The sequence below is a fragment of the Heptranchias perlo genome, chromosome 10 (assembly GCF_035084215.1).
Source record: "Heptranchias perlo isolate sHepPer1 chromosome 10, sHepPer1.hap1, whole genome shotgun sequence".
Classification (NCBI taxonomy): Eukaryota; Metazoa; Chordata; class Chondrichthyes; order Hexanchiformes; family Hexanchidae; genus Heptranchias; species Heptranchias perlo.
In genome coordinates, this window is record NC_090334.1 from 47,796,541 (window position 1) to 47,817,159 (window position 20,619).

General features: G+C 39.8%; 1 protein-coding gene across 2 annotated transcripts in view; it reads left to right on the plus strand.

Moving 5' to 3' along the window:
* The window catches only part of nin (ninein (GSK3B interacting protein)), a 134,243-nt gene that overhangs the window by 56,747 nt on the left and 56,877 nt on the right, over positions 1-20,619 (plus strand). For both annotated transcript variants that reach the window (XM_067991638.1, XM_067991639.1), the window contains exons 5-6: positions 7,858-7,900; positions 14,230-14,420. In XM_067991638.1, coding sequence (XP_067847739.1) covers positions 7,858-7,900; positions 14,230-14,420 — 234 coding nt within the window. The remainder of the gene's footprint in view (positions 1-7,857; positions 7,901-14,229; positions 14,421-20,619) is intronic.

A 20,619-nucleotide genomic window follows, 5' to 3' on the forward strand; every position in this document is an offset into this window, starting at 1 on the left:
GAGCCATGCTACTTGTTGATTGTAGTTCAATAGGAGCTGTCCTGATCATCCCAATAATGTCCTAATGTAAAGAGAAATATTTTTTATATACAAAACCACAATCATCTAAAAGAAAAGGAAGTCATGGCCTGTTATCTTGGAACTGAGCCAACTTCTCCCTATGTACCCTGAAAACATGTACTTACCGATTCTACTTCTCTGGAAATAATTGTGGAAGAATAGCCAAAATAGACTCCCTAATAGATCTAACCTCATTCTTGACTCTGAAGGAATATAAATGGCAGTGAGACCAGCCCTTTTGTATAATGGAAAACAAAATGGAGCGAAGAAGGTACCCAAGAGCAATTTTTAAATGCCGTTTAAAGATTCGGGCACATGTCTAAGCATAGGATAGTTGTTTTCAAGGGTTTACTGTATACCACGGGTAGATTTCCATCTTTACCACCTGGGTGTAAAGCATCACCTGGGCAGAGCTCAGAAAGGAAAATTAGGCAGAGAGATTCACATGCCTGTAACAGAGCCCACCCTATTTTCCTTTTATTAATGTAAGCCGAAGGCAACTCATGCCTATCTCTGTGCTCCAATGTATGTTTTTAATCAAAGTGGCAAAGATGAAAACTGCAGAAGTGAATTAAATGAAGTCTGATTTCACAACAGGCCCATTTGAATGTCGTATTCCTTTGGTTTCTAATGTGAAAACAAAGGTAAATAAGAAAAGGAACATTCTAAGTGATACACATGTTGCTCTCAAACATAAGAATGTAGCACTCTTGTGCCTTTCACTTGAATGGTATTTTTCTAAAGAAAATGAACTTCCAAGCTAATGTTGCAGAAAAACATTTTACTTCTAAAACTACATCTTCACCTACAGATCATATCCCTGTTCTCGTAGTACTATATTGCTATGAAAGTGATTGCTTGTGTAAATTTAGTTGCCTGTCACATCAAAACTTCTCAGAGAATCCAAATTAATGTGAGTTTGAGAGTTTTTTTTTCACTAAGGTGAATAGAGGACATTGCATGTTATGTTGACAGTCAGAAGCTGCCTTTGCCCTTTTAAAATTAAAGAGGAATAAATCTGCTTCGGGAGGTGTTACCTCCCAGTTATGAATGCCCTTGGTACTTAGTTGGCAGCTGGTTCATGCCGGGAATAGACAACGAGGCAACATTGTTATTGTTTTTTTTTTGCTTTGGCTGAGGATGGTGGATAAGTCAGCAGAGACATTTTTTCACATTACAAACCCTACGAATATGAAAAAAAATGATTCACTTTTACAAGTTAAAGTAAAAAATTGCAAAGTTGCCTTTTCTGGGTCTGGCAGTGTTTGTAAAATTATCTAACGAATGGCATAGCAACAGTGATATGTGGTTTCTATGCTAGATGAAATAAATCAAACCATAGTGTTGAAGCCAAATTAGTAAAAATCATGACATTGAATATCAGTTCTCTTTTCTGTTTCTGTCAGCATCATACACTTGTTGGAGGTCAGAGAGGAGGAGGGCAGCATCTTTATTGAGCGGTTGTTAGGCCATACCTGTCCATTTTCAAGATGCAGAGCATATTTAGATTATGATTCAAACATCCTCCGAAGAATAATTCTGCTTCCATAACACTAAGAAAATTCTAAGTCTTAGGTCTAACACCATCTCTAACAGCAAGAATAAAATTCTGCTCTTGATAATTGCTTTTGAAGCCTTGGATCTCTGGTGCCTCAAATGTGTCACAAATTGTGCCTCAAACCATTCAGTTGTAGCCACCTTAATTCCTCTATTTCAGGATAGTTTAGTAAGGTGGGGATTCATTTTTACACCAGACCTGTACATTTTTATTCTGTACCACTCAAATATTATAAAATGCCATTGATTTCAATGCAATGGAAACAGTTTCTCTCTAAAAGTAATAGAAATTTCTCTAAATTCTTACATTTATGGCACACCTAACTATGATTTGATGTTCACACTTACACTAGATGGAGAAATGCTCTTAAATGCTGTTTTTTTGGGATAGTCACTTTGACCTTTTGAGATTATCTCTTACTGACCAAATGCTTAAGATGTTTACATTCTGCAGATAGGCTGACCTGAGATTAATGTTGCAATTTTCTAGTTGATGAAATGGCCACAGTGCTGGTCAGCTACAAATAAGCAACAGGAACAGGAATCCAGAGAGGGTCTTAATGCTGCAATCCTAAAATAATCCTAGATTCAAAAAGTGCAGGCCTGGATTTACAAAAAAAAATACAAAGTTAAAGAATCCAAATATTTTGTTTCTTTTCTTATCTCCAAACATCGATGTGATTATGCTTTGCATCTTTATTGTTATGTTAATGAGATGCTCACAAAGGCTGGGTTTTTGTAACAATTATTTGGGTATCCCTAATTTATGAATAAGGGTCTGGTTCTATGAAACAGATGGTGAAGTGCAAAAGGTTGGTATGTTTATGCATAAAGGGTGAAAGAGGCTATGACAAGTAAACAATGGCAAGAGTAACATGTGCTTTTTTTCAGTGCATAGGATATGGTCTAGAATACTAAACTGTGCCATCTGTTCTTGGGTTCAGCTGTGCATGTGTCCATCTGAATAATGTATTTGCAGTGCTCTGCCTTCCACATGAGCTTCAATAAATACTGACTTGTATCAAAACATGCCGTCCTCTTCATCGTTCACAAAATACCCTACATGACATAAAAATACATAGTTCACACTGCCGGTAAGAGTTCAATCCTGACATTTGAAGGCCAGAGCCATTTTGTTCCATGCTCTGAACGTTTTAACCCTCCTTCATGTAATGAAATAGTGGTGAGTTGGTCTTCAATGTGCTAACCAAAGTATAGGAAGCCTGAATGCTTCTTGCCAAATACCCAACATCAGTAGTGATATCGAATAACATTTATGTGTTGTTTGAATTCCTGTTAACGAAATTCCAGTTAAGTCGCCGTGCATCTGTCGTTCATGCTGTTTATTGAAAGACCTTTTTGAATGACGATAGTAAGCCGATTTAGGCTCGTTGTGAATTTTATAACAATTTTTTGGGTACAAATTTCGCCAGCAGACTTTTCAGAAAACAAAGATCCCACTATTAAGGCTATTAAGTTTACTGGCAAAGGAAATATGGAAAGCTTGTGATTTTTTTTTCTCTTGGGGAAAACTCCATTGTTCCTCCTCTTGCCATTTGGTAAGGGGGGGAAAATAAGTAAATAACCACACCAACTGAGTGACTCTCACGATATCTCAGTGGGTACAAAGTAATGGCTCTGGTTTCCTTTGCAGTGCTTTCCACAATTCTGTTTCCCACCGCAACCCACCTTTTAAAAGTATAAATTAAAAGTGCAAATCAAGTTTCTGACCTCATTCTTCCTGTCCTCTATTTTCCCCTAAATAAGATGAGATCCTGGCCCACTCGGCCTCGGACTGTCTGACCTGATGCTACTTGCATAGCCCCTCTCTGCACCAGTCTGCAAGGTAGCTATGTCCGAGGAAGCAAATAAAGGCAGTGTTTGTGCCTTTTCTTTTTTTAAAAAAAAAGGTGGAACTTGGACTGAACAGGAAGTATATGTGAGAGGTCTGATGTTAAACTGAGTGAAAATATTGAGTGGAGTACTGCATGGTCTCAGTCCTTGTATCCCTGTTGTTTCTAACTATATAAATGACCTGTATGCCAAAGCTAATTGCAAGATTGTCAAATTTACAGAGGACGCTAAAACAAGAGTGGTAGAAATAGACTATGCAGTTAACAATTTGCAGAAAAATTTAAATCAGTTATACATTCAGTGAGACAAATGGCAAATTAAATTTAATACAGACAAATTGCATATTAATGTGCAACACGATGTACAATGAATTAAAAAGAACAAGTTATGGTGGTATAGTGATTGTGACACTTGCAACATGAGGCCATGACTTCAAACTGCAAAATGGCAAGTTGTGGAACTGAATTCAATAAATCTGGTAACTTATGATTAGCACCAGAAAAAAAACTCGTGAAAGTTGTTGGTTTGTCATAAAATCCCAACTGGTTCACTTCAGGGAAAGGAACCCTGTCACTTCTGCCCAGCCTGGCCTACAAGTGACTCCAGTCCTTCTTTATGTGGTTGACTTTAATGCCCTCTGAAGTGTTCCAGCAAGCCACTCAGTTGTAAAAACAGTCACTACAAATCAAGACAGCCCCTCAGGGCATTTAGGGATAGGCAGTAAATGTGGCCCTGCCAGCATTATCCACGTTCTGAGAACAAAAAAAGTAAACTAACTATTTCATTCATTGTGTATTAATCTTGATAAACAAACCAGGTTCTTGATCCATTAGTAACATGGCATATTCTGCTTGCCAGTTCTTGCATTTCTGCTGTGGTAGACTTGCATGTAACCATGACACACAGTGCAAAGTCTGCAAGGGTACTTATGTTGGAACTTCGACGCAGGAGAGGTGAGTCATGTTGTACTGCCAGCAAAACAATAGTGACATTTTTCTCGTGCATGGGATAAACTTCAAATTCCACTGTGCCACACTAAATCCTTATCCATAAAATAAAGGATTATTGGGGAATTTGTTCTGTTCACCTGAGTGAAATAAAATCTTTTTTGTAGGTATTGCAACCAGTTCCACTGCTTCACATTGTGGGTTAGAAGTCAAAGCAAGTATGGTAATTTTGAAATGATTATGACTACAAAGGCATGTGCTAAAGTGCTGTATGATTTTTGTCATTTCAAAAATATTCTCCTGTTTTGTTTATTGTTTTAGTTACAGACCAAATGATCAAACTAGTTTTCTGAACAATATTTATTTGTGCCGGTCTGTATGCACTGGGAAAGTGTATCCTATAGCCAGTGCACTGAATAATAGAGATGAACACTGATCATGAAATTAGTTTTCTTATTGGATTATGACGTGCATTTTTCTTTTCTTTTCCTAAAGCAAATAATCATGGTCTCAATCGGGGTTCCATTAAATACTGTGTGTGTCAGTGAAGGAAAGTACTACAGCACTCAGATCATTTTACGACTTTTACGTTGCTGACGAGGATAATGCTCAGTAACAGGGTAATTGAAATATTCCACCAGCTGCTGCATTTTTTTTAAAGCCACTATGTTTAATCCTGTTTCTATGGAAACCATGCAGATTAAATGTTGGCTCTATTTTCAATTAGATAGGTGCCCATTTGCAATTATTTATAGGTATTATTTCATAGACTGCAGTATTATACTGACTGCTGTTATGGATGCAATCTATTTACTATCTGGGTGATGGTGCTGATTTGATCAGACTGCCTAGATGTAGGGCATGTTAAATTTAACTCTGGGACTTGTCTATGTTCTGATCAAAGCTGAATGTATTCCAGTTGATCAGGTGACTCTACTGTAGTGCGAGCAGCAACCATAATGAAGAGGCTGGCCGAAAAGCCACTTCTTTACAATCAGCATCAGCTAGAGTCCCTTCTTTGTCTTTGGACGTGTCCTTAGAATGTCATCAATAGGAAAAGCTTTGAAATTCTGACTTTGAAATGCAGTTGAATCCCAGTAAGTAAGTTCATAAAATGCTAAACAATTCTGCATATGAATAATGGCTGTGCTGGAATTTTTGCATATAATAATGTGTCATTGGTTTATTCAGTCATTTATTTCCTAACTGGATCCATTTTAAAAAAAAACTTAATGAAAACTATTCTCAATAAAATCAGTATTTTATAAATAGCGTTAATCTACAAATAATTGGCCTTGTAAGGGGCAATTCATAATCCATTTTATTTTAACAATTACTTTCAGGGAGGAGGGGAGGGTTATTACTCCGTGTACACTTGCTATATCAAAAAAAACATTTTTGTCGTATGGTTTTGAGGGGAGGGGGGCTAAGCAAAAGTACTCTTCACACTTTTGTACATTGAGTCCTAATATGCTGCAGCTTTTAGGTGAAGTAAGGTAAATGGATTGATAAGAGCGCATACAGAGCTCGAGCCAAGGTTATGCATTGAATATTACTGTGCCTGGATCTGAAATTGAATCTAATTAGAATGAACATGAAGTGATGTAACTGATAATTCTGTGCCTACATCAGGTAGGCTGTTATCAGGGCTTGGATTTTCACTCCAAACTGCGGGGGGGGGGGGGGGGGGAAACATTTCTGGACGGGAAATCCGAAAGTATGGGTTTCCCAGCCATCCTTACAATTTTGATGTAAGGACGTCTTTTTTTAAAAAAAATTCTGCAAGTTTCCCATGCGCCGGCCAGCCAGATTGACAGGCTGGCTGTTGTCGGAAGGGAAAGCAGCTGGGGAGCGGATGCCAGCAGGAGTAAGCCTGACATTGGGGGCTTGGTCAGGCACTGGTGGGGTGGGGGGGGGGGGGGGTGGGGGTGCCAGGGACGTCAGCCGATCGCGTGTGTCGGATCGCGACAGGTATGCTTCAGCCTGGAGAAAACACTCCTGCGCCTCCTGGCCCACAAGCAGGGCAATAAAGGTACTTACCTGTTGATACAGCCGTACTCACCTCCTCTTACGTGACGAGAATCAGAATGCCTGGGAATCCTGGCCCCAGGAGATAAAAATAAAAAACGCTGTTAAAATGGAAGCCTGCAGCCTCCTTAAAAGATTTTAGTGACCGACCCACCTCTTGAGAGCGGGTTGGTCACCTGCCCCTGCCCCTGCCCCCACCCTCTCCCCCCGCCGACTTGCCTCCATTAAAACCGGAAGTGGGCGGGTTGGGATCGGGTTTTACTTTTCTACAGTTTTTACCTTCCCACCCGTCCTTGGAGTGGGGGGGGGAGGTTAAAATTACTCCCCTGGACTCCAGAGAGAATCAAGTTTATTTAGATACATCAACATTCTGGATTACTGCTATTGTACATCTATTTGATAGAATCCAATTCTGCATTGTTGTATTGTTGTGCATTATTTATGTTTGGGGAGTAATCTCAGGCAACTGCCATCTCCCATTTACACTTCCTGCTTCTTGCAAACAGTACTTTTACATATTCATCTACAGCTTCCTGCCAAACTGAGATTCACCATAGCTGGTTAGAGAGACTTGCTTGTCCTTTGCCTGCCGACAATAAATGTTTCTATTGGGCACTTGGCAGTTGAACCTCTGCAAGGATCACTTGTGTGTGCTTGGTGCCACCCTTCACACACTTCAGGAAAAGCCCTACAAATTGCCTTGCCCTTGAGTTTAAATGATATACACTCTTGTAACTCATGCTTCTCTTTTTCACTCAAGGTGTCGATCATGGCTCAGTGGTAGCACTCTTGCCTCTGGGTCAGACATTCTTGGGTTTAAGCTCCACTCCAGTGACTTGAGCACTTAATCTAGACTAACACTTCACCGCTGTACTGAGGGAGTGATGCACCATCAAAGGTGCCATCTTTCAAATGAGACATTAAACCAAAGCCTTATCTGTTCTCTCAGGTGTATATAAAAGATCCCGTGGCAGTAACCATAGAAGGGCAGAGGAGTTCTCCCGGCATCCTGGCCAACATTTATCCCTCAACCAACATCAATAAAACAGATTATCTGGTCATTTATCTCATTGCTGTTTGTGGGACCTTGCTGTGCACAAATTAGCTGCCATGTTTCCTACATTAAAACAGTAACTACACTTCTAAAAGGTACTTCATTGGCTGTAAAGCACTTTAGAATGTACTGAGATTGTGAAAGGCACTATATAAATGCAATTTCTTTTTCAAAAATATTACAAGACTAGAGATTTCCAGTTTTCACAGGTCCTTACTATAAAAAGAGAGGTTGTCCAAATATCCCTTACTACTTGTCACTGGGTTCTGTGATGTTCACACATTTTAAAAATTGCGTTTGTAATAAGGCATTATATAAATAGAAATTCAAATTGTTGACTTCTATTTATTTCTTTAGAAATGGAAGACTTCCACTGAAGGTGAAGAATATGAAGCTGAAGGTAAGAATGAGCTACAAACTTAGAATATCTTGCAAATACCGAAAGGCGTAGTTTTTTTTAAGATATATATTTGGGCATTAAAAAAAAATGAGCTTCCCTGATATTTCAGTCACTTTGTCTGATGAGTAGCTGAGATGTACAGACCAAGAAGGTACCAAGTTTAATCTGTAATTGCTGAATTAGCTGGGCTCAGCGGAGATGAAAGTAGGGTGATGACATAATTGGGCTCAGTTATGATGTCCCTTTGAGCTATAGGAGACCATCCAGTACCCATTGGACCCATAATCCAGCAAGGAATCATAGGCTTCAGTGCAGAAAGAGGAGTAATTTTTGGGAGAGAAGTGGGAATTCCCAACTAGAGGCATTGGGACATGCTGTCAGACAGTTCCACAGCATCAGCTGTCCTTTGGTAACATACCTAGGTATCCATTCTAATGTCTAACCCCAGAGACTGCGATGGTTGGCAGGCCTTTTTTTCCTCACTTCCCTAGTCCAGGGGCACTGAGGCCAATTGTAGTAGCCCTATCTCTTCCTTGGCTGATATCAGCTAACCCAGCACAAATGAGGATTGAATCTGGTGACTCTTATGGTATATATAGCTCAGTTGTGCACCGGCATTGCCTCTAGTAACCAAAGCAGTCTGAGAGGTTTATGCATATATTTTCAATGGAGGTTTAATTCCACAAATTATTTCATATAGTAGATGGCCACTAATGATCTTTGATTTCATTGGTCAAAATCCATTTGGAATTTGCCGTATAAAATGATAAATTTTATTCATGTTAATGACAATGGTTTTTTGGTGAGTCTAAAGGTAGGATTGATTCTAAAACTAATTTTATAGCATTTATTTTCAATACTGAACTGTGTGCTGCTCAAATCTGGACATTGTAGAATGCAAATGACACATGTTTAATGAACATTTTCTAAATGTTTCTCATTCGCTCCTGCCAAATCTGTGTTTCTACATAATTGTTCATTAAAGAACAAACACCTTGTTTGGGTTAGAGTGGATTCTATAGTGATGTTATGATGCTATGATACAAGAATATATGTTGATGTTAAAGTCCAGTATTGTGAATACATGTACAACTCACAGAAATGCATAAAGAACAATATTAATACAGAATTGTTGGCCTCGATATTAACTCCCCCACGACGGCAGGTGAGGGTCTGGGTGGGGTTAGAAAATTTTAATTTGTGGAACACGTCCCCAACCCACCGCACACGCCTGCTGCCATTTTTACGACGGCGGGTTGCAAGGCGTGCGTGCGTCCAGTCTTGGAGAGCGGGACTCTTCATTATCGCATTTAAATCAGGCTCCCACTGTGCAGTTGGGAGCCTGATTTAAATTTAACTGCTGCTGGCCGTGGTTCCCAGGGCCCAGGAAACCGACAGCGAAATTCAGGAGAGAGCTGCAAGCTCCAGCAGGTTAGTGCTTTTTAGAGCACTCCTTGTGGGCCAGGAGGAGCAGGAATGTTCCCCCTGGTCCTTTGAGGAAGCTTTCGGCCTCCCTTCTGCCGATCATGGCCTCTTCTCGCTGCTGCAATTGGCGCCCCCTCCCCTCAATCAAGCTCCGATCCCGAGCCTCCTGCCGGGCTGTAACCCCACCCTCCGCCAAGCCCCGATCTCTTCCTCCCAATTGCTGGGGTCAAACCCCCCCAAAAGCTCTGTTCTCTCTCGATTGCTGGGGACTTTCCCCAACAGTCCCCAGCTGCGGCCTCCTGCCCGGCTGCTGTGCAGGAAACGGAAGAAGAAAATGTTAATGTGGCCCTGCCGTTAATATCAGCAGGAACTCTGCATTCCCGGGCTCTCTGGGTTTTAGATGCAATACTGCACACCCCCTGCTCTCGCATCTTACCCGCTTCCCCATCAATATCAGGGCCATTGCCTCCCAGGAATCTTGCAGGTATTTAGGAAAATAAGTGCTGGTATGTCTTCTACTTTAAAGGATGGTACATTTAAATGTAAATGTACTAGGATTATGGAATGGTTGGGACATTGCATTGAAACAGTGTGTACAAACTTTTCTCTGTGTGTGGGGGTGCAGCACCCTGCAATTACTGGCGCACTCCCAAGGACTCCCTGTCCTAGGTTATGAAAGACTGTATCAGATACCCAAGGAGAAGTGTACAATCATTGCAGAAAGCAGCACTAGAAGTAGCATGCTAGTAAATCAACAGATATAGAAATCTGATGACTTTCAACCCCTTCTAGTAGATAGCCTAGGGTTTGGGGACACAAGTTTGAAAATCTGTGCAATCATATTCACCTGTGAGACCTTTTGAACATAATTGGAGTGTCTCCTTGTTTTGATTGTTGGGAGAGCTTAAGTGAGTTTGGCAAGTAGGAAGCCTATTTTCTGGTTTACTCATAACCATGGCACAGAACTGTGCTTCTTTCAGCATTGGTCGACAATTTGAATCCGAGAAACAAAGATAGCTGATGTGGGAAATGTGAAATTTTGTTTTGGAAAGGGATGAGTTTCCTGTAAGCTGTAAATGGTGAGTTCCTGATTTCTGCCAGATCACTGAGCAGAGATGGCTTAAGTCATGACAGGGAGCTCAGAGGGAGGAACAGCAATAGAGAGAAAATTGAAGGAGATGTTACCTAACCTGGTCATTTTTGCCTCCTTGTAATTACTCACTGTGTGATATTGTCAGGTGTCTCCTGTTTGGCATTCACCGAATGACAGCGGGTGCCCTAAAGGAGTGAGAACTTTTTTTTCTCTTGCCATTGCCGCCTTTTCTGAAGGTGTTGATTTCTTGCTGAATCACCCTTGCAGAAATCCATCCTTCATGTGTGAAACCGGACGATGAGTGCTGGCAGTCTGTTTGACCATAAGGGTGTCACAGCCAAGTTCAATCCTGTCCTCGCCCAACATCCACACATGTACTTTTCAGCAGCAATTACTAGGCAGCAAACAGGAGTGGGACCTCTGGCTGAATTTCTCTCCCCCTTGGCCCAGGGGTGCTGGGGTCAGTTTTAGTATCCCCTGCCACCCCAGCTGAGATCACCTAATTCACCACTGATAGGGATTCAAGGCTGTAACCTTCTGCTCTGTATGGATCAACTACTCCATTAGTAAATGAAGCATGTATTCTGGTGGTGGTCACAAGAATAATGGTGATGAATAATGCCAGAATTTTGCACTAAAACTAACGTTAAGAAATGTGAACCCAGCTGATGAATGTGGAGATCTGAATATTGAGATTGTAAGTCTAAATTTCGTTCAAAATTTCTCTAATCTTGTTCCAGCCTAACTGAGGTTTATTTTAAGAAATATTTCCGTTTCAACCAATTGCTTGACCCAGACTCCACTTGATAGTTTACGGTTTTACATCTACATTATCACAACCCCATATAGGTTGGATAGAGCAATTGGCTGAGAAAGGTTATTTCAAGAAATGTTTCTGACATAAACCTCAGCCAGGCTGGGGCAAGGTGAGGGAAATAGAAAGCAAAATTTAGATTTACAATTCCCATGTTCAGACCTCCATTTTTATCATCCAGGTTAACATTTTTTATTAGAGCAGCCAGTGTCAACAAGCCATGACCGTGTACTAGAATGCTTAAGTGGATAGTGATAGCATACTTTGTTTTTTAGTCATTATTTTAAAGTTTCTTCATAGTGATATTCTAGAGGCAGAGAGTGCGACTCTTGTAGGAAGGAGTAATACAGTAAACAAATATGTCGAAGCACCAGCTAGGGAACAGGCTATTTTAGATCTAGTGTTGTGTAATGAGACAGGGTTAATTAGTAATCTTATAGTTAAGGATCCTCTGGGGCAGAGTGATCATAATATGATAGAATTTCATATTGAGTTTGAGAGTGATGTAGTTAAGTCCGAAACTATGGTCTTAAATTTAAACAAAGCCAATTACGTAGATCTGAGGGTTGACTTGCTAAGGTAAATTGGGAAATTAGATTAAAAGTTATGACACTAGATAAGCAATGGTGAACATTTAAAGAAATAATTCATAATTCACTGTACATTCCCTTAAGGAATTAAACTCCACGGGAAAAGTGATCCAACCTTGGCTAACGAGAAGTTAAAGATAGTATTAGATTAAAAGAAGAGGCTTACAATGTTGCCAAAAAAAGTAGTAAGCCTGAGGATTGAGCGGGTTTTAGAAATCAGCAAAGGATGACTAAGAAATTGATTAAGAGGGAGAAAATATGAGAGTAACTAGGAAGAAATATAAAAACAGAATGTAAGAGCTTCTGCTAGTATGTAAAAAGGAAAAGATTACTGAAAGTAAATGTGGGTCCCTTAGAGGCAGAGACAGGAGAAATTATAATGGGGAATAAGGAAATGGCAGAGACGTTTAAACAAATATTTTGTTTCTACCGTCACAGTTGAAGACACAAAAAAAATACCGGAAATAGTGGGGAACCAAGGTACTTAAAGTAATTAAGATTAGTAAAGAAAAAGTATGAGAAATTAATGGGACTAAAAGCCGACAGATCCCCTGGACCCGATGGCCTACATCCTAGGAGAATTGGTTGCAGAGATAGTGGATGCATTGGTTTTGATCGTCCAGAATTCTCTAGATTCCTGAACAGTCCCTGTGGATTGGAAGGTAGCATATGTAACCACGTTATTCAAGAAAGGAGGGAGAGAGAAAACAGGGAACCATAGGCCAATTACCCTGACATCAGTAGTAGGGAAAATGCTACAATCTATTATTAAGGATGTAGTAACAGGGCACTTAGAAAATCATAATATGATTAAACAGTGTCAGCACGGTTTTATGAAAGGGAAATCATGTTTGGCATATCTATTAGAGTTTTTTGAGGGTGCATCTAGTAGGGTAGATAAAGGGGCACCCAGTGGATGTGGTATATTTGGATTTTCAAAAGGCATTGATAAGGTGCCACACAAGAGGTTGTTACACAAAATTAGGGCTCATGGGAATGGGGGTAATATATTAGCATGGACAGAAAACTGGTCATTTTCGGATTGGCAGGTTGTAACTAGTGGGGTACTGCAAGGATCAGTGGTTGGGTCTCAGCTGTTTACAATATATATCAATGACTTAGATGAGGGGACTGAATGTAATGTATCCAATGCTGATGTTACAAAGCTAGGTGGGAAAGTAAGCTGTGAGGAGGACACAAAAAGACTGCAAAGGGATATAGACAGGTTAAGTGATTGGGCGAGAAGGTGGCAGATGGAGTATAATGTGGAGAAATGTGAAATTATCCACTTTGGTAGGAAGAATAGAAAAGCGGAAAGTTTTTTAAATGGTGAGAGACTTAGAAATGTTGGTATTCAGAGGGATTTGGGTATCCTTGTATACGAATCACGGAAAGTTAACATGCAGGTACAGCAAGCAGTTAGGAAGGCAAATGGTATGTTGGCCTTTATTGCAAGGGGGTTGGAGTATAAGATTAAGGAGGTCTTGCTGCAATTATATAGGGCTCTAGTGAGACCACACCTGGAGTACTGTGTACAGTTTTGGTCTCCTTACCTAAGGAAGGAAATACCTGCCTTGGAGGGGGTGTAATGAAAGTTCACTAGATTGATTCTTGGGATGAAAGGGTTGTCCTATTAGGACAGGTTGAGTAGAATGGGCCTATATTCTCTGGAATTTAGAAGAATGAGAGGTGATCTCACTGAAACTTATAAAATTCTTAGATGGCTTGACAGGGTACATGCTGAGAGGCTGTTTCCCCTAGGTGGAGAGTCTAGAACTCGGGGTCATGGTCTCAAGATAAGGGGTTGGCTATTTAGGACCGAGATGAGGAAAAATTTATTCACTGAGGGTTGTGACTCTTTGGAATTCTTTACCCCAGAGGGCTGTGGATGCTCAGTTATTGAGTATATTCAAGACTGAGATCGATAGATATTTGGACACTATAGGAATCAAGGGATATGGGGATAGGGTGGGAAAGTAGAGTTGAGGTCCAAGATCAGCCATGATCTAATTGAATGGTGGATCAGGCTCGAGGGGCCGGATAGCGTATTCCTGCTCCTATTTCTTATATTCTAACTTACTTTTCCAAAGTTTGATTTTTCTGAAATTTTCCTTTCCTCATGTTGGTTGTTGGGTGGTAATGCAATTGGAAACAGTAAATAGGATTGTCAAATGAAAAGTAAACATATATGCTGGAATAGAAAATTAAACATTTTAACAGGTGTATGGAAATGTGGTAGTTATCATACATACTTATAGATGCTCAAACAGGTGTCTTTTAGTATATCCATGTTAATGTCTGTTTGTTCCAAAAGCACACTAATGCATCTATAGTCATTGTTATATTCTTCCATTCTGTAATAAGGCAGTATGTTTAAATATTTATAAAAATTATATATATTTTCCAGGTCAATTGAGATTTTGGAACCCAGATGATTTGAACACTTCCCAGAGTGTGTTTGGCACTGACCCCAAGTGGATTGAAGAACGACTTCGTGCAGTTTCCGAAGAGCTTGGACTCACCAAAGACAGTTATCTGAGCAGCAAAGAGCTGATTTCCATCTGCGATCAGTGTGGGCTTCAGAATGTAGACGCAGAGGTGAGTTTATCTGAGTTGAAAGGACTTTAAAAATTATGAAGTTTTCAGGATAATTTTGTTCATGTTTATCCAAGATATAAAATCCTCTTTTTTTTTAAATGGAAAAGGAAACAATAATTTAAGTTCCATTCCCCATGGGTGTGCTTTGCACCATTTCCTCAGCAAGCAGATGATTCTGATTTCTCTGGTCAAAGATGCGCAACAGTTACTTGAGATAAGAACATAAAAAATAGGAGCAGGAGTAGGCCATACGGTCCCTCAAGCCTGCTCTGCCATTCAGTAAGATCATGGCTGATCTTTACTTACCTCTGGGAGATGTTTTTTTAAAATATATTTTTATTTTTTCCCCAAGATGTGTCCACTGCTTGGCACATCTCTGATGGTATGACTGAGATAATGTGCACTGTAGTGTGAGGCAACACTGACATTTTGATATAGGACATTTAAAGATATTTCTTCACTTCACATGTAACCGGTTGCATAACTGAGTTTAATTTCTAATGCACTATAGATGTATGGTCATAAGTTTAAAACGATCATATAAAAGTTACAACTTTAGTTCTCCTAGATACATAAGCAAAATCTAAAAAGGTACAAGCCCCTCACTGGAGAACAGGCAACCATTAGATTTTAATATTTTACATTTCTATTTTGACTTTGAAGACAGATTATATTTATTTTTAATGACTCATACCGATCAGTTTGAAGTCTTTAAAACAAAGACCATTATTACAGATGTTGCATTGAAATCAATAAAATCTGGTATATTTGTATCACACTTTTCTGTGTTATTCGTGAAATTTATATTTTTTCTGTCATTTTAAATCAGTGTGAAGTAAAAATGTACTCTGATTCAGCTGGATCTTGATAACTGTACAGCTAATTTACCAAGAAATGCTGTGTGCTGATCAGGATTGTTGTTTCAATCAGGAGTTCTATTTCATTGTAATGATTCATTGAATTTGGATCACATGTCAGTTTATCCTGATTCTAATGAATTGCAGAAAGACAGTCGACAATAAGAAAGAATTTCTTTGTGTCCATGTCCCAGTGTATTTTACAATGTAGCTTTAATAACCCATCATGCTAGAATGATCTGCCCAAGGTCTTTGTGTGCTGTAGCAATGCATTGCTTGACTTTAATAACCCTATTTAGATGAGGAATTTCTCAGAGTATCTTCTAATTGTTTCCAGTGGAGCATTGCCAGTTGCAGTGATGCAAAAGCTGTAAGATTAAAGGGTAGATTTGGGAGTTTTAAATAAAACTATCAACACCTTTTGCTTTTTTAAGTAGGATTATATAGACTTGACATTTAAAATTGCATGATCAAGTATGTCTCATTTGAAAACATTCCAAGTTCAATCTTAAAAAGAAATTTGAAAAATGATGCACCATAAAACATGGTCAAATCTTTTCAGTCCTTTGTGTACCGTGTGCATAGAAATGCACTTTTGGAGTGGGGTATGAAGAGATGTAACGCATACAGTTATCTTGCGTTATCTTAAGTATTTTTTTCGTTGGAATGAGCCTTTGAAATTTAACTTCAGTATCATTGAGCTCAAAAGCAAACTTTAAGGTTCTTGATTAAGAAACCCTCTGGAGCTGAGCGATGCCATCAAAATCTCAAAATGCAAAGCACTTGCCTCTTTTTAATTATTTTTTATATGTATATATCACATGTACAGTTGGAAAAGAGAATGTACCAAATTGAATATTTTTTACTCAGCCAGTATTTATTGCCCATCCCTAATTGCCCTTGAGAAGGTGGTGGTGAGACGCCTTCTTGAACCGCTGCAGTCCGTGTACTCCCACAGTGCTTGGCTGAGGTCCCTCCCCTTGATCAAATAGCTTGCTGACACAAAAAAGTGCAGTGCAGCGCAACCTTTGGACCACGATACTCCAGCAGATGGAGAACCCAGAATGATAGACAAATCTCCAGGACCAAATGGTTTCTACCCCAGGGTATTAAAAGTAGTAGGTGAGGAAATTGTTGATGCACTTGTCATGATCTTCCAAAACTCTCTGGATTCAAGAATTGTCCCCTTGGATTGGAAAACTGCCAATGTCACACTATTATTTAAGATGGATAGAAAAGATAAACTAGGAAATTATAGGCCTATTAGTCTAACATCAGTTGTGGGAAAGTTACTAGTATCTGTTATTAGGGGCAGAGTGACTGAGTATTTGGACAAATATGAGCTGATCAGAGAGAGCCAGCATGGATTTGTAACGGGTAAGTCATGTCTAACAAACCTAGTTGAATTTTTTGAGGAGGTAAAAATGTGGTAGATAAGGGAGTGTCTATGGACATTTATTTATATGGACTTCCAGAAGGCATTTGACAAAGTTCCACGTAAAAGACTGTTAACAAAAATGAGAACGCATGGAGTTGGAGGTAACCAGTTGGCTTGGATAGGGAATTGGTTAAGAGGTAGGAGACAGAGAGTAGGGATAATGGGTATGTACTCAAATGGCAGGATGTGACCAGTGGTGTCCCCCAGGGATCTGTACTGGGGCCTCAGCTTTTCACTATATTTATAAATAACTTGGATGAAGGAATAGAGAGCCGTATATCTAAGTTTGCCGGCGACACTAAGTTAGGTGGCATAGTAAATAGTGTAGTCAGGAGCAGAAAGTTGCAATGCAACATTGATAGATTAAGTGAGTGGGCAAAACTGTGGCAGATGGAGTTCAATGTGGGAAATTGTGAAGTCATTCACTTTGGACCTAAGAAAGATAGATCAGAGTATCTTCTAAATGGCGAGAAGCTAGGAACTGTGGAGGAGCAGAGAGATTTAGGGGTCCAGGAACAGAAATCACTAAAAGCTAGTGGACAGGTACAAAAAATAATTTAAAAAGCTAATGGAATGTTGGCTGGAATACAGTGGGATGGAAGTTATGTTACAGCTGTACGGAAATCTGGTTAGACCCCATTTAGAGTACGGTGTTCCATCCTGGGCACCGCACCTCAGGATATATTGGCCTTCGAGGGGGTGCAGCACAGATTCACCAGAATGATACCGGGGCTAAAAGGGTTAAATTATGAGGACAAATTGCACAGACTAGGCTTGTATTCCCTTGAATATAGATGATTAAGGGGTGATCTAATTAAGGTGTTTAAGATGATCAAAGGATTTGATAGTGTAGATAGAGAGAAACTATTCCCTCTAGTGAGGGAGTCCAGAACAAAGGGGGCATAACCTTGAAATTAGAGCTAGGCTGTTCAGGGTGATGTCAGAAAGCACTTCTTCACACAAAGGAAAGTGGAAATCTGGAAGTTTCTCCCCCAAAAAGCTGTTGAGGCTCGGTCAATTGAAATTTTCAAAACTGAGATTGATAGATTTTTGTTAGGCAAGGGTGTTAAGGGTACGGAACCAAGGCGGGTAGATGGAGATAAGATACAGATCAGCCATGATCTAATTGAATGGCGGAACAGGCTCGTGGGGCTGAATGGCCTACTACTTTTCCTATGTTCCCAATGTGAATGTAGTGAAACAGATGGGACAGTTTAAATTAGTTTTAGCCATACAGATGTTGGGAGATCTATCTCCTTTTGTATGCTTAAGATTATGACCACTAAACCTGAGGATTACCTATATAATAACAGTCATATGGCAGTCAACATAGATTCAGAAAGGAAATATCCTGCCTGATCAATCTCCTTGACTTTTTTGAGGAAATGATGTCTGAAGTACACTGGAAAATCCTACAATTTGGTGTTCGTAAACTTCTAAAAAACCATTTGGCAAATTTCCATACAAAAGGCTACTAGTTAAACTCAAAGGATGGGCATTTTAGGTAAATCTTCCAAACTGATTAGAAATTGGATGGAGGGTAGAAAGCAGCAGGTTCTTGTTAGAGGAGTTATGTTGGGATGGTGGGAACTGCTTTGTGGGATGCGCCAGGGATTGGTGTTAGGACTCCTACTATTTCTAATCTATATTAACGACTCAAAAACTGAATTCAAACTGGTAAAATCTTCAGATGATACTAAACTCAGAGGGGCAGTTAATTCTGAGGTAACAGCTTGGGAACTACAATGAGTTGAACAAAATATGTAAACAAGTAGAACAACGGAAGGTGAAATTTAATACGACGGGTGTAAAATACTGCATTAGGGAAGAAACAATGGGTGAAGTAAGTGCTTTGCGTATGATGTCAAAATAACTAGGATGGAAGTTGAAAGAGATCTAGAGGTCTTAGTAGACTTGACACACACCATTTCTGACAAATGTGGTACAGCAAATTAACAAAGCAAATAGAAAGCTGAACTATATACCAGAAACAGTAGAGTACAAATCTCAGAAAGTCGTACTTAAACTGTATAGTGCTTGGGATAGAACATACTTCGAGTACTATCTTCAAGTCGTATCACCAAAACACAAGGGAAACATTCAAGCCCATGGAGGCAGTTCAGGGAACATAAGAAATAGGAGCAGGAGTAGGCCATAAGGCCCCTCGAGCCTGCTCCGCTATTCAATAAGATCATGGCTGATCTACCACATCTCCACTTTCCTGCTCTATCCCCATATTCCTTGATTCCCTTTGTGTCCAAATATTCATCAATCTCAGTCTTGAATATACTCAATGACTGAGCATCCACAGCCCTCTGGGGTAGAGAATGCCAAAGATTCATAACCCTCTGAGTGAAGAAATTTTTCCTCATCTCGGTCTTAAGGGCCAACCCCTTATCCTTAGACTGTCAACTCTAGTTCTAGACTCAACAACCAGGAGAAACAGCCTCTCAGCACCTACCCTGTCAAGCCCTCTCAGAATTATATACATTTCAATGAGATCACCTCTCATTCTTCTAAACTCCAGAGAGTATAGGCCCATTCTACTCAACCTCTGCTCATAAGACAACCCTCTCAACCCAGGAATCGATCTAGTGAACCTTTGTTGCACCACCTCTAAGGCAAGTATATCCTTCCTTAGGTAAGGAGAACAAAACTGTACACAGTACTCCAGGTGTGGTCTCACCAGAGCCCCATATAATTGCAGCAAGACTTCCTTACTCTTATACTCCAACCCCTTTGCAATAAAGGCAAACATACCATTTGCCTTCCTAATTGCTTGCTGTACCTGCATGTTAACTTTCTGTGATTCGTGTACAAGGACATCCAAATCCCTCTGAACACCAACATTTCTTAGTATCTCATCTTTTTTTTTAAATTTGCTTTTCTATTCTTCCTACCAAATTGGATTAATTTTGCATTTTCCCAGATTATACTCCGTCTGCCACCTTCTTGCCCACTCACTTAACTTGTCTTTATTCCTTTGCAGCCTCTTTGTATCCACCTCACAGCTTACTTTCCCACCTAGCTTTGTACCATCAGCAAACTTGGATATATTACACTCAGTCCCCTCATCTAAGAAGATCTACAAGGCTGATCCCTAGTTTCAGAGGACTGTAGAATGATTGGAGAAACTTGGGCTTTTCAATCTTTATAGAAGTATACAGGATAATAAGTCATATGGAAATGGTAGATCCAGAACATTATTTCAATCTAAACTGTGAGGGTAAGAGAAGGGTTCATAGGTTCAAACTAATAAAAGGTAAATTTAAGACTGATGTTAGAAAGATCTTTACACAAGGAGTGATTAACACGTAAGAATGGACTTTCAGGCAGAGTAATGGATGCAACAACTCTGGAATCACTCAAGAAACAATTGGATGCCATGATAGGAGGACTGACGAATATTTCTGGATATATAGCTAAGATGGGCCAAATAGCCTTCCTCATCTGTACTCATCTGATGTATAGGAATGTTTGTGGTTATTGTATACGTGTCACTTTACCTGCGTGAGATAGACTTTTCTGCTTTGACAGTGATAAACACAAAACATTGTATATGCCTGGATATGTGAGGAAACATGCAGATTGTGGATGACCACTGTCAGTCAGCCTTGCCAATAACAATATCCATAGCTACTCAGGCAAGCGAGGCAATGAGAATGCTTTGGTGGGACCTGGCCCAAAAATATTTCAGAACAACTTCACGAGGACACCTTCAATTAGGTGAAATTTAGTATTCTATAATGGGCTTTTTTTTTTAAGGAAGATGAAGAAAGTACTGGCAGAGGTCTGGTTCTATTCCTTTTCTCTTGGCAAGTAGCATTGTGTAATGGAGTGCATTGTTGACTTGCTGGATTTCCCTTTATTCACCCTGTTGCAAATGTGTTGATTTGCTTTTTTC